The sequence below is a fragment of the Arachis ipaensis genome, chromosome B5 (assembly GCF_059453495.1).
Source record: "Arachis ipaensis isolate K30076 ecotype BB chromosome B5, ASM5945349v1, whole genome shotgun sequence".
In the NCBI taxonomy this organism is placed as follows: domain Eukaryota; kingdom Viridiplantae; phylum Streptophyta; class Magnoliopsida; order Fabales; family Fabaceae; genus Arachis; species Arachis ipaensis.
The window spans coordinates 142,782,264-142,794,997 of NC_142440.1; the positions used below are offsets into that span (position 1 = coordinate 142,782,264).

General features: G+C 32.0%; 1 protein-coding gene across 3 annotated transcripts; it reads left to right on the forward strand.

The window, feature by feature from the left end:
* Nucleotides 1–450: 450 nt before the first annotated feature.
* On the forward strand, nt 451–6,610 carry MYB4R1 (myb domain protein 4r1). Of its 3 annotated transcripts, XM_088489002.1 has the most exons (10): nt 503–1,131; nt 1,487–1,582; nt 1,688–1,956; nt 2,520–2,707; nt 2,801–2,968; nt 3,796–4,110; nt 4,355–4,504; nt 4,590–4,739; nt 4,831–5,040; nt 5,204–6,610. In XM_088489002.1, the coding sequence occupies exons 1-10, from the start codon at nt 639–641 to the stop codon at nt 6,135–6,137; spliced, it is 2,973 nt and encodes a 990-aa protein (XP_088345128.1). In that variant the 5' UTR covers nt 503–638; the 3' UTR covers nt 6,138–6,610. The 3 variants fall into 3 exon arrangements, with proteins under 3 accessions (XP_016203523.1, XP_088345128.1, XP_020958477.1); XM_016348037.3 differs by having other exon boundaries at nt 451–1,131; nt 1,487–1,956; XM_021102818.2 differs by having other exon boundaries at nt 1,033–1,169; nt 1,487–1,956.
* Nucleotides 6,611–12,734: the final 6,124 nt, after the last annotated feature.

The window sequence follows — 12,734 nt, forward strand, 5'->3', positions numbered from 1 at the left end:
TAGTTAAAATAAATAAATAAATAACATTTTGAACATAAAATATTTATTAAATAATAATAATACATAAACAATAGAAAAATGTATAACAAATTGAACATGTTATAAATATAATTGTAAATATAATAATAAAATAATAATATTATAGCACATTGTGCGGTTTGGATTGGATTGGATCGGTTATGAAAAGTAGAACCGAAATCCGATCCAATCCAGCGGTTTTCAAAAAATAAAATCCAATCAAATCCGAATTAGTGCAGTTTTAATCGGTTTTCGGTTTGGATCGGATTAGATGAGCGGTTTAATTTTGATCGGTTTGGATTTGAACACCCTAGATTCAGGTGTTTTTTTTTTTTTTTCAATTTCGTTTTCGGTTGGGCCCATAATGAAAAACAATTAGGAGCAGCCCAAAAAAAGACAGAAAGAAACGGAAACAGAGTCGGCAAAGCAACGAGTCAGAAGAAGAAAGAACAGACCAAAAACGCCGTCGTCTTAAGCTCCCTCCAATTTCGCGTTGCTACTACAAAACGCTACAAACTCAAAAAATTCTGCACCATAACTATTCTCCAAGGTCTCTCATTCACTCCTTCATTCTCTCACTGAAATTTCAAAACCCTAACTTCCCCAACCTTCCAATTTCAATGGCTCCCCGCGCCGACCAAGACAGTCTCTCAAGCACCGATGACGACGAAAGCGACGACGAAGGCCTCAAGGAGGACTTGGCGGCGCTCTCTAGGGCCTTCGATATGAGCGGCGCTGACTCCACCACGCCTCCCGACCCCGTCCTTCAAGTGGATTTCGACGACGACGTGCGCGGCGGTGTCTCCACAGCTCCTCCTCCCGCCGCGTCCACTGACCTCGTGGTTCGAACGGACTCCGGCGACGAGCTGCGCAACGACCCACTGTTGGCCACCGGCGATGCCGTCGTATCCTTCGACGCTGTCGACTCCGGCGGCTACGAGTCCAACGAAGATATTGAGTATCTCCAGAGATTGCAGAGTCTCTACAAGCCTCTGGCGACTCTTCCTCCTCCATCGCCTTCGCCGCCACCGGTGGACGTATTCGATGATGATGACGACGATGATGTCGAGACTGTTCGCGCCATTTTCAAACGGTTTGCCGACTACGATATGAGTAGGGCACCTTTTCTCGTGTTGGAAATTTTTGTTTCGGTAATTCTGAATATTTATTGTTTTGGTGCACTAATTGATTATTTTTCTTAATCACATGTCTTTGGGTTTTTTTCTTTATGACGTTATATTCATCTTTGTGACTTAAGCATGTGTTTGGTTTAACTTATTCCAAGTTCAAGACAGCTTAATTATTTGTTGTCAAGCAAGCTCTTAGTTTTACTTGGTTCCGGTGTATGTGCTTTTTAAGGATGCCTCTGAATTCTCCGTTTGGCCTTGCTTCATATTGTTATTTTATTTTATTTATTTATTTTTGTTTAACACGAGCTTATCCTTTTGATGAATATTGGATCCTCTAGGAGGTTTAGGTACAATGACTGAGGGAGATCAGGCCACAAGTCCAGGCCCTGAGAGAGACATTGCTAATGGTTCAACATCTTCCGTAATTGTTGAAGGTGGTGAAACATGCCCTGTTTATCATGATCGTACTAATTCCACAGATTTCATGACTGGAAATACTGAAATGCAGCACTCTGGTCTTGCTGAGAGTTCTAATCCAGATGCCAGCACTGTATCCAGGTTGCCACGGAGAAGATCAAGTTTCCCACCGTTAGCTCAGGCTCTTTTTGATGCCCTTAAGAAGAATAGGTCTCTTCAGAAGTTTATTAGAAGCAAGATGATTGAGATTGAAGCAAAAATTGAGGAAAACAAGCGACTTAGGAACAATGTTAAAATCCTTAAGGACTTCCAAGCTTCATGCATAAGAAGAACAGGGAGTGCTTTATCGCTAAAAAAGGATCCTCGTGTCCTGTTAATATCAGCACAAAAGGTTGGTTTGTAATATATAATTATCTAAATTCTAAAGTCATGAGTTATTAATTTCACTGATAAATTCTGTCTTTGGTCACATATTCTTGTACCTTCATTTCTTCATCGTAGGGGTAGATCACTGGATGTTATTTATGGTTTTCCTATCTTTGAAACATTTGTTTCCTTAAAATTACAAGAACTTTACTTGTTATATATTTCAACAGATACCATTATCAAGTTAATGCAGGTATGGATTTAAATGGATTAGTATCAAATTGGAATGCAGAGGAAGGATTTTTCTTCTTTTGCATTTTTTTTGTATTATTTTTGGAAAATTTACTGTTCTTGTTATCTGATTCTAGTATTTTATTGGAGTATCTGTTTGGTGGAGATTGAATCTATTGGTTAACAATCTTTCGTAGTTCTTAATCTAAAATAATCATTTAACGAGTATGGAACATTTGGAATTTTGCCAGTTTCCATTTACTGGGTGGTATTTTAGCATAGCTTTTGTGATTCTTATATGTTTATGATAAACATCAAAAACCCTTTTGGTTTAATTTTCTTTTTTCTTTGATGTAGAGTGATAGTAAAAGAAAATCTCCAATGTGTTTTGGCCCACCAGAGAATCGTCATGTTGCTAATTATAAGATGGTTTTAGAAAGATTTCCGCGTTCATTGGATCGAAAAAAATGGTCAAATGAGGAAAAGGAAAATCTTATGAAGGGAATTAAGCAACAATTCCAAGAATCGTTGGTAATAGCAATGAGGTAACAACAATATTGGGTTTTCTATATATTAGTGTTTCATTTCAGCCTATTGTGTTTTGATTTCCTTTTACCCTTGATCTCCACCCTTTACAGTTCTGAAGTTCCACATGGAGATGGAAATTACATGGATAGCATAATGGAATATACTAACCAAGTTGATATTACACCGGAAATTATGAAAAAATATTTACCCGATGTTAATTGGGATAAGTTAGCTTCTACTCATGTTCCTGGCCGTACTGGTGCTGAATGTGAATCAAGGTATGTATTTCCTATTTGGTGAGCTTCTACTTTTATGTGTTAAAATATGTTAAAAGATTTACAATTGAGCTGTGTGTTATGTTTCTCTTATTGTGCTATGCTCACTTCATGTCATGTTTGTTGAGGAGAATTAGGAGGATTTTGCTTGTAATTGGGAAACTGTGGATTGAACTCAACCTTCTGCAATATTAATTTGATGCATTACAATATTTTATAATGATTTAGCAGCCATATATGGCTGATCACTTATTCCAAAAAAGCTGGGCCCCTGGGGGTGTGGGGAGTAGGAAGGCGTCATGATATGGCAGTTTCAAACAGAAAAATGTTGTATTTATAATAAAATGATTTTATTTCCTATAATTTACTGGTTAATTCAGGTTTGGGTACTAAATATCCAGTTCAGTGCATTTCAGGGAAAGATAAACTTTCTCTTTTTATACAATGCAGACATGTTTTTTGTTGATTCATTGCACTGTGTGTCATGTGCTCCGTCTCTGCCGCATAGTTCTTTGACTGTTGTTTCATGTTCATTGCCTTTTCATGAAGAATACTGCAGAGATCTATGACGATCACCATCAGTTTACCCACTTTTTTGGATTTCATGAGTTCGAGAGCAACATTGATCTTGCAGGTGGGACCATACATGAAATGATTTTTTAACATGGTGGTGATTAATTTGTCTCTGATGATTGCCATCACAGATTTCTGTTATACTCATCTAGTGATCTCGAATCTGGAACATATAGAATATAGAAAGATATGTCTATGTATATGAATTGGCGGATCCCATCATAAGTTCCACTAATTTAGTAGTGTACTGTCGACAGGTGGTTGAATTGGGAAGATCCCTTGATCAACCATGGACCATGGACTAGTGAAGAGGATAGGTTGCTTTTGCTTCTTGTCCAACAAATGGGAATTAGGAACTGGTTCGATATTTCCAAATCATTGGGCACGAACAGGACTCCATTTCAATGCTTGGCTCGATTTCAAAGGAGCTTGAATCCTTCGATGCTAAATAGGGAATGGTCTAAAGAAGAAGATGCTCAACTCTGTTCTGCTGTAGCTATTTATGGAGAGAGTAATTGGCAAGCTGTGGCTTCTGTTTTAGAAAGGCGGACAGGAACCCAATGCTCAAATAGGTTGGTCAGCTATTTCTTCTAATTACGTTTTATATAAGATTGTGAACAAATTATCCAAAATCAAAACAATTTTCTGATATCCTGTCCCTAAAATTAAAACATTCATTGTAACAAAAATTGGTTCTTGTATATGAAAAGGTTGTTTAAATAAATTGGCATGGATTTTGAGTGTATTAAATAGGATAACTTTTTTCTTAGCTGCTATATTTTGTCTGTTAATGAAAATAAATTATAATTGATGCAGATGGAAGAAATCACTTTTTCCCGAGAGAAAAGGGAGTTATACTCAAGAGGAGGACAAGCGCTTGACAGTGGCAGTCATGCTTTTTGGTCGGAAATGGAATCAAATAGCTAGATTTGTTCCTGGTCGGACCCAATGTCAATGTAGGGACAGGTAATGCAAAAGGTTTTAAAAATTGGTAATAGAGATGTTTTATGATATTGGTTAATGATAAAGTTTTTGGGCGTTCTTATTGCAGATACGTGAATAGTTTGAACCCTTCTTTGAAATGGGGTGGATGGACTGACGAAGAGGATTCAAGATTGCAAGCTGCAATTGCTAAGCATGGATTCTGCTGGTCTAAGGTTGCTGAAGATATGCCCCCTCGTACTGATTCTCAATGCCGGAAGTATGAGCTTAGGAGTAATTAGGCTGGTGAAAAATATTTCTTTAAAATATTTAGATTATGGCGTCTTACTCCTATTTTTTTCATTGACCAGGAGATTTAAGGTGTTATTTCCTGATCAAGCTTATTTGCTTCAAGAAGCAAGAAAGAAGCAAAAGTCTTTGATTGCTGGTAATTTTGTTGATCGAGAATCTGAACGCCCAAACCTTACACTGACTGATTTCCTTCCCTTACCTACATTATCTCCTCTTCCTTGTGAGGCTGATGATGAGAATCTCCCTAGGAAGAGGAAGAGGAAGTCAAGGTACTGCCTAATCTCCCTTTGATAAACTCCTTGTTTATTGACAAATAAAAGATATGTTGCCATCTTCTTTAGAATTATTATTTATGTTGCTGTAAATTGTTACACTGAATATCATTTTAGGAATGCTTTTTATTTTCTAATAATTCCGGTTCATGGTTTGCAGCAATGAACACAAGAAATTCAGGTCCAGAAGACCTGCAAAAAAGACACGAACAAATCACAATGATGGAAAGGATATTGATGAGGCCAAGATTTTTAATGGAGATGTCAATATTCCCAAAAGAACAAGGTCCAAGAAAAACTCAAGAAATACTTCAGTTCATGCTAAGGAAGCTGAGAATACAATACAAAATGCTGAGATCCAGGTTTGTAGTGGGAAACTAAGTAGAATCAAGGGCGCCAAAACATCAAAGAACAAACTAAAGAATAAAATGTTGAAACCTGAAAGCTTGTCTACTGTTGTTGAGTGTTCTGGAAGTCAAAATGAGGACAACACAACTCTTTCTTCCTTTCTACACATGAAGTTAAATAAGAGAGGGTTGAAATGCAACAAAAATAAGGGCGGGGCTGCCTCTGCATTTGCGACAAATGTTGTATCTAAGCAGGTTGATAATCAAAGCCCCTCTGCTGAGCAAGATGGCTTGTCTCAGTTGTGTGGTTCTGGTGGAGTTGAACATTTGGTTACGGTGCAAAACAACTCCGTTTCTGACAGGCTACTGAGAAAACCAGAGAATGTAAATAGGTTGACTGGTGATGAGGATGACAACGAAGATATCACCCTTGATTGCCTTGTGGGAAACAAATCAAAAGAATGTAGTCAGGTGACTAAAGGACCTTCTGTTTTATCTTCTTCCAAATCAAAACATGCGTCTGTTTTGCTTCCTGAAGTGCATTGCACAGAAAAGGCAGCCATCACAGCTGATTGCACCGGGCAGTTGACACCAAATCTTGTTGATGACCGATCCGTTTCACCTAGTAGTTTGGCTGAACCTACTACAACCTTCAATGCAGAGGAAGATGAACTGCTTGCTACCTTTCTGCAAAATAAGTCTAAGGGAGCACGAAGAAAGGTGAAACGTAAAGAAGGTAATTGCTAATGCTCCAACTTACTGGGCTGGTGTTTTCAGATATTTAATTATGTGTAGAAGACAGTTGATCAAAACCTGTGGACATTTTTAAGAGTGAAATGACAGAGGTATATATATACACATATAGCCCTAATTGAAACCCCTCATGGCCATGATTGCGAATTCAGGATAATAAGGGTGACGTAAGTTCTGTGATTCTGCTACATGAAGCATGCATTGTAATCTTGATTTGCTGGGCCTGTTTACGCCTGTATAGGCTGATTTTCGGCTTGGCGCACTTTGTGAATTGCCATAATTCTTGTGTTATTGTTTCTAATGAAAGGATAAGTATACATCTCTAGTCAAATTTTTGGACTGTTTTTCCAAGAGGTGATGGTATAAAGAATTTTACATGTTAGTGGATTATAACTTAGACTTTATACATTGTCGATATTATTTTCACTCTAGGCTATGGGAATGATTTCTTTCAATTTCCTTTTTTCTATTTTATACTATTAACCTAATTGGGAGCCATGACAATTATTGGTTAAGATATATCTCATGCTAGAAGTAGATTGAACATGATGAGTTATCGATGATTTCTAGGCAAATATTTGAGGGTTTTTTACTTAAATAAAATAAACCAATACTAAAATGATTGGATTCTCCTAATCAAATTTTGAAACGTGAATATCCTCTTTTTACTATTATATAAATAGTTTCAGGGTCATGAGAATTATATAATATATAAACCATGTTCTCCAGAAACGATTTATGCATGAATGATCAAGGAGAATAGAGAGTAAATCGTTGCAGGACACACAGGGTTATAGATAACGTATAAATCGTCTTACTCTATAAAGATTCACGTGATTTTGAACTAAAACACAAAGGCTGGGCACGATTAACGTGTTAAAGCAAACTCTTTCAAGCCTGGCACGATTTATGTATAATAGGGTACTTTTATTTATAATATTTTAATTTGAATTATATTTATTTAAATTTTAACTTAAAAAATAAAAATATATTTTTTATAATTTCAATTATTGATTTTATGGAGAAGCTTAAATTAAATTAAAAAAAATACTAACAAATTTTAATAAAAAGAATACTAAATTTTAATACATAAATTTAAGTTTTTTTTTTAAAAAAAAATTGTCAAAAGGTGTTAAAAAATATTAATTTTGCATAATATAAATTTATGTTGCTTTAAGTAACATAAATTTAAGTTTTTATGAAATTTTTAGTATTCGTTGTTTATATAATTTTTTTAAATCATTTTTATTGATGCATATTTTTTATAAAATTTTTTTTGTCATTTTTTTTATTTGGCTTTTGAATAAATTTTAATTATTTATTTATAATTTTAATTACTAATTCTATTAAAAAAACAAAATTAAATAAAAAAAATACTAACAAATTATAATAAAAAAGGTACTAAATTTTAATACATAAATTTAAGGTTTTTTTTTAAATATCAAAAGGTGTTAAAAAATATAATTTTGCATAATATAAATTTTTATGTGTTTTTAAGTAACATAAATTTAAGTTTTATAAAATTTTTAGTATTTGTTATTCATGTAATTTTTTTTAATAATTTTTATCGATGCATATTTTTTATAGAATTTTTCCATCATTTTTTAATATATAAATTATAAAAAATATGCATCGATAAAAATTATTAAAAAAATTACATGAGCAATCTATAAAAAATATGCATAAATAAAAATTATTAAAAAAATTACATGAATAACAAATACTAAAAATTTTATAAAAATTTAAATTTATGTTACTCAAAAACATAAATTTATATTATGCAAAATTATATTTTTTAACACCTTTAGACTTTTTTAAAAAAAAACACTTAAATTTATGCATTAAAATTTAGTACTCTTTTCATTATAATTTGTTAGTATTCTTTTTTTATTTAATTTAATTTTTTTAATGAAATTAATAATTAAAATTATAAAAAAATAATTAAAATTTATACAAAGTCAAATAAAAAAATGACAAAAAGAATTCTATAAAAATTATGCATCAATAAAAATGATTAAAAAAATCATATGAACAACGAATACTAAAAATTTTATAAAAATTTAAATTTATGTTACTCAAAACAACATGAATTTATATTATTCCAAATTATATTTTTTAACACCTTTTGATATTTTTTTTAAAAAAATAATAAATTTATATATTAAAATTTAGTACTCTTTTTATTATAATTTGTTAATATTTTTTTTTAATTTAATTTAATTTTATTAATGAAATTAATAATTGAAACTATAAAAAGTATATTTTTATTTTTTAAGTTAAAATTTAAATAGATATAATTTAAATTAAAATATTATAAATAAAGTACTCTATTATACATAAATCATGACAGGTTTGAGAGGATTTGCTTTAACATGTTAATCGTGCCAAGCCTTTGTGTTTTAGCTCAAAATCACGTGAATCTTTGTAGGGTGGGACGATTTATGCGTTACCTATAACCCTGTGTGCACTGCAACGATTTACTCCTTATTCTCCTAGAAAAATATTCATCGATAAAAATTATTAAAAAAATTACATGAATAACAAATACTAAAAATTTTATAAAAACTTAAATTTATGTTACTCAAAAACACATAAATTTATATTATGAAAATTATATTTTTTAACACCTTCAGACTTTTTTAAAAAAAAAAAAACTTAAATTTATGTATTAAAATTTAGTACTCTTTTCATTATAATTTGTCACTATTCTTTTTTTTATTTAATTTAGTTTTTTTAATGAAATTAATAATTTAAATTATAAAAAAATAATTAAAATTTATACAAAGTCAAATAAAAAAATGACAAAAAGAATTCTATAAAAATTATGCATTAACAAAAATGATTAAAAAAATCATATGAACAACGAATACTAAAAATTTTATAAAAACTTAAATTTATGTTACTCAAAACAACATGAATTTATATTATTCTAAATTATATTTTTTAACATCTTTTGATATTTTTTTTAAAAAAGTAATAAATTTATATATTAAAATTTAGTACTCTTTTTATTATAATGTGTTAGTATTTCTTTTTTTTAATTTAATTTAATCTTATTAATGAAATTAATAATTGAAACTATAAAAAGTATATTTTTATTTTTTAAGTTAAAATTTAAATAGATATAATTTAAATTAAAATATTATAAATAAAAGTACCCTATTATACATAAATCGTGACAGGTTTAAGAGGATTTGTTTTAACACGTTAATCGTGCCAAGCCTTTGTGTTTTAGGCTTTTAGCTCAAAATCACGTGAATCTTTGTAGGTTGGGACAATTTATGCATTACCTATAACCCTGTGTGCCCTGCAACGATTTACTCCTTATTCTCCTAGGTCATTCATGCATAAATCGTTATGGGTGGCATGGTTAACATATTATATAATCCTTATGCCCCTGGAACGATTTATATAATAATAAAAAGAGGATATTTACGTTTCAAAATTTGATTTAAAGGAATCCAGTAATTTTGGTATTGGTTTATTTTATTTAAGTAAAAAATCCAAATATTTGATAGGGTTTGTACATATAATTTCTATAAATAAATGCTAATGTAAGGTTGAAATTAGTATTTGTTTTGAGAGAAAAGGACAAATATGTCCCTAACTTTTTGTCCTTTGGACATTTTTGTCCCTGACCATTGAAAAATACTTTTAAGTCGCTGACCTTCACAAAATTTGGACGGATCAGTCCCTGAAGAAGGCATTTAGACAGATCAGTCCCTGACGGAGGCATTTGGACGGAGGGATTGATCCGTCCAAATTTTGTGAAGGTCAGGGACTTAAAAGTATTTTTCAATGGTCAGGGACGAAAATGTCCGCAGGACAAAAGGTTAGGGACCTATTTGTCTTTTTCTCTTGTTTTGAGGGTTACTTGAAACGGTGATTTGGACCTGAACGTGAGGTTCAGAATCCTTTTGAGATAGCGACCGACTTGTGTTGGTGCTGAGATGTCGTCGTCCGAGTTCCTTATGAGGAGGTTGATGTTTAAGTTAGCAAGGCTTTTAGGCGGATTTTTTAGTAGATTGAGTTCTGGATATACCTGAAAGTGTTAGTGTATTTATAATAGAAAAGATAACTACCTTTTTGGACTAGTTCTATCTTAAATGGTGGATAACTGTTTCTTTTTTCTAGGAAAGTTGAAATTTCTCTTCTAGATGAATGAAAAATATTTTAAGAGGGAGTTATTTTATTTGGATAAGTAAGGCTGCACTGTTGTTATCGCGTCCGACCTCTATGAGGTCGGGTAGGTGTAGAGGAGGCATGATCTCTTGCGTGGGCTTTTATCCTTTTTGGGCCTGGCTTTATTTTGGATTAGGTTATGAATAGTTGAAGATTCATAAATGAGTGTTTGGAATATGTAGAAATGGTTTTAGAATGGTTTAGGATTGAATTAAGAATTTATGAACTTGAAGAATTGTGTGAATTTGGTAAAAATAAATTTTTAGCCAACTTTTAAGGGGCATACCTTGACGCTCAGGATTTGGATTTGGATAAAATTTATCTTAAATTAAAATTAGTGGAAAGATTTTGAAAATTATCTAACAATAAAGGAAAATGGATAATTGCACAAAAAGTTAAAGAGGTCTAAATTTAGGGGATTAAAATTGAATTATACAGAAGTTGCAAAAATTGGAGTCGTACGTACGCATCGGAGGGGTGTTACAGAAGTGAAATAGTTTTGTGCGCATATCATGTATATGCAGAAAATCCAAATCATGTATACGTATGATCTATGCGTATGCATGGCTATCCTGTTTTTTTAAAATGATGATTTTTAATTGTTTTAATCTATCCAACTAGCTCTTTCACTTTCGTAATCCTATAATGAGGATAGAGACAGTAGTAGTGACGGTCCCATAAAATTTATGTTGGGGGGACAAAAATAATACACATTACTATCAAAATATATATTAATTTAAATTTAAAAATATAAAAGTGCACATTTTATCTCTGTCATTTAGATCATAATTTGAAATTTTGGGTCGTTGTCCAAGATTAGCTACCAGGTTTTTCACATTGAATTCTAAGAACTTCTTTTTATTAGAAGAAACTAATGAAGTGATTTCAGATTCTAGTGGTAGTTTTTTTTGAAATATTTTTTATTATTATTTCTAAAAATAAAAAATATATATTCTAAATTAGTAAATTGATCAATTCACTTTAAAAACTTATATGCAACATAATTACATATAATAGAATAGAACGAAAGATAAACAAATAAATAATATGGACCACTATTGAGAATAAAATAAAATATATAAATTCATGAAGACAATAAAAAAATAGATTAATACCTAAATTATAATTGTTTGAATTAAAATTTGCAATTGAAAATATCAAAAAGAGAAATAATGAAATTAAAAGATACATAGAGTCATAGAGAGTTATATAAAACAAAATAGAAAATTTAAAATTTACCTTTTGATGAAGAGAAGATGACCACTAGACAAGGAATAGAAAAAGAAGATTGAAAGTATGAAACTAAGAAAAGGATTTAAGAGAATAAATGAGTGACAGCTGGGACTTGAGAATAGAAGAATACTAAATTTAATTAGGTTAGCTAATAGTCAAAATGATAGAAAGATAAAGTGGGTTTAGAGCTTTTAATAATTGGACTTAATTTATTTATAGTTTAATTGTAAGGGGTCATTTAAAATGGGGCATATATATATATATATATATATATATATATATATATATATATATTGGTTTTAAAAAAATGAAATGGGAGTGGGGGCAAGTGCCCCCTCATTACTATGCATGGGTCCGTGCCTGGACGTTAGATTAGAGGGTAGAAAGAGTTCGGAAGGAAATTATTGAGTCGAAATGAGTTGGAAGTGATTGAAGGGATGAGTTGATATGCTTGGATGATGAAAATGAGCTTGATTAATATTTGAGTTGTCTGGGTAAATTTAAGGATTGTGGCTTTGTCCCACCTGCTCTGGGTTGATATTTGGGTTGCCTCTGTAGATGCAAAGGTAGTGGCTTTGTCCCACTTGCTCCGGATTGATATTTGAGTTGTCTGGGTAGATGCAAGGGTTGTGGTTTGTCCTATTTGCTCCGAATTGAGATTGGAACCACTGGGTAGATGCAAGGGTTGTGATTTATCCCACTTGTTACGGGTTGAGATTTGAGACACTTTGTTGACCCTCCGTTACAAGATGTGAACAAGCACTTAGACCTTTCCGGATGATATCCCTAGAGAAGGTGAGCAAGGCACACTCCCTAGCATTGATTTGAGAATCATGCATGATATTGATGAATGAATGAATATGAATACCTCTTGGAGATGCGTACACCAAGGGACTATTCAGGGTTCGCTACCGAACATGTCGGGATTTGACTTATAACCGACAGATGAGCTCATTGGTCATAGGACAGGCATGCATCATTTGTATTTGTGTATATTGATTAGGTGTGTATCTTGTATTTGGCATGTCTTATTGTATCTATATGTTATTTGTGCTAATTATTTTATCTATTTTCTCTATTTGTGTATTTTTTGTATGTGTTTGAACAACTAAGAGATCCCTTATGCTGGCGATGGTGATGCTGAGGGTTGTTCTTGATACGATGTGGTGATTGGAG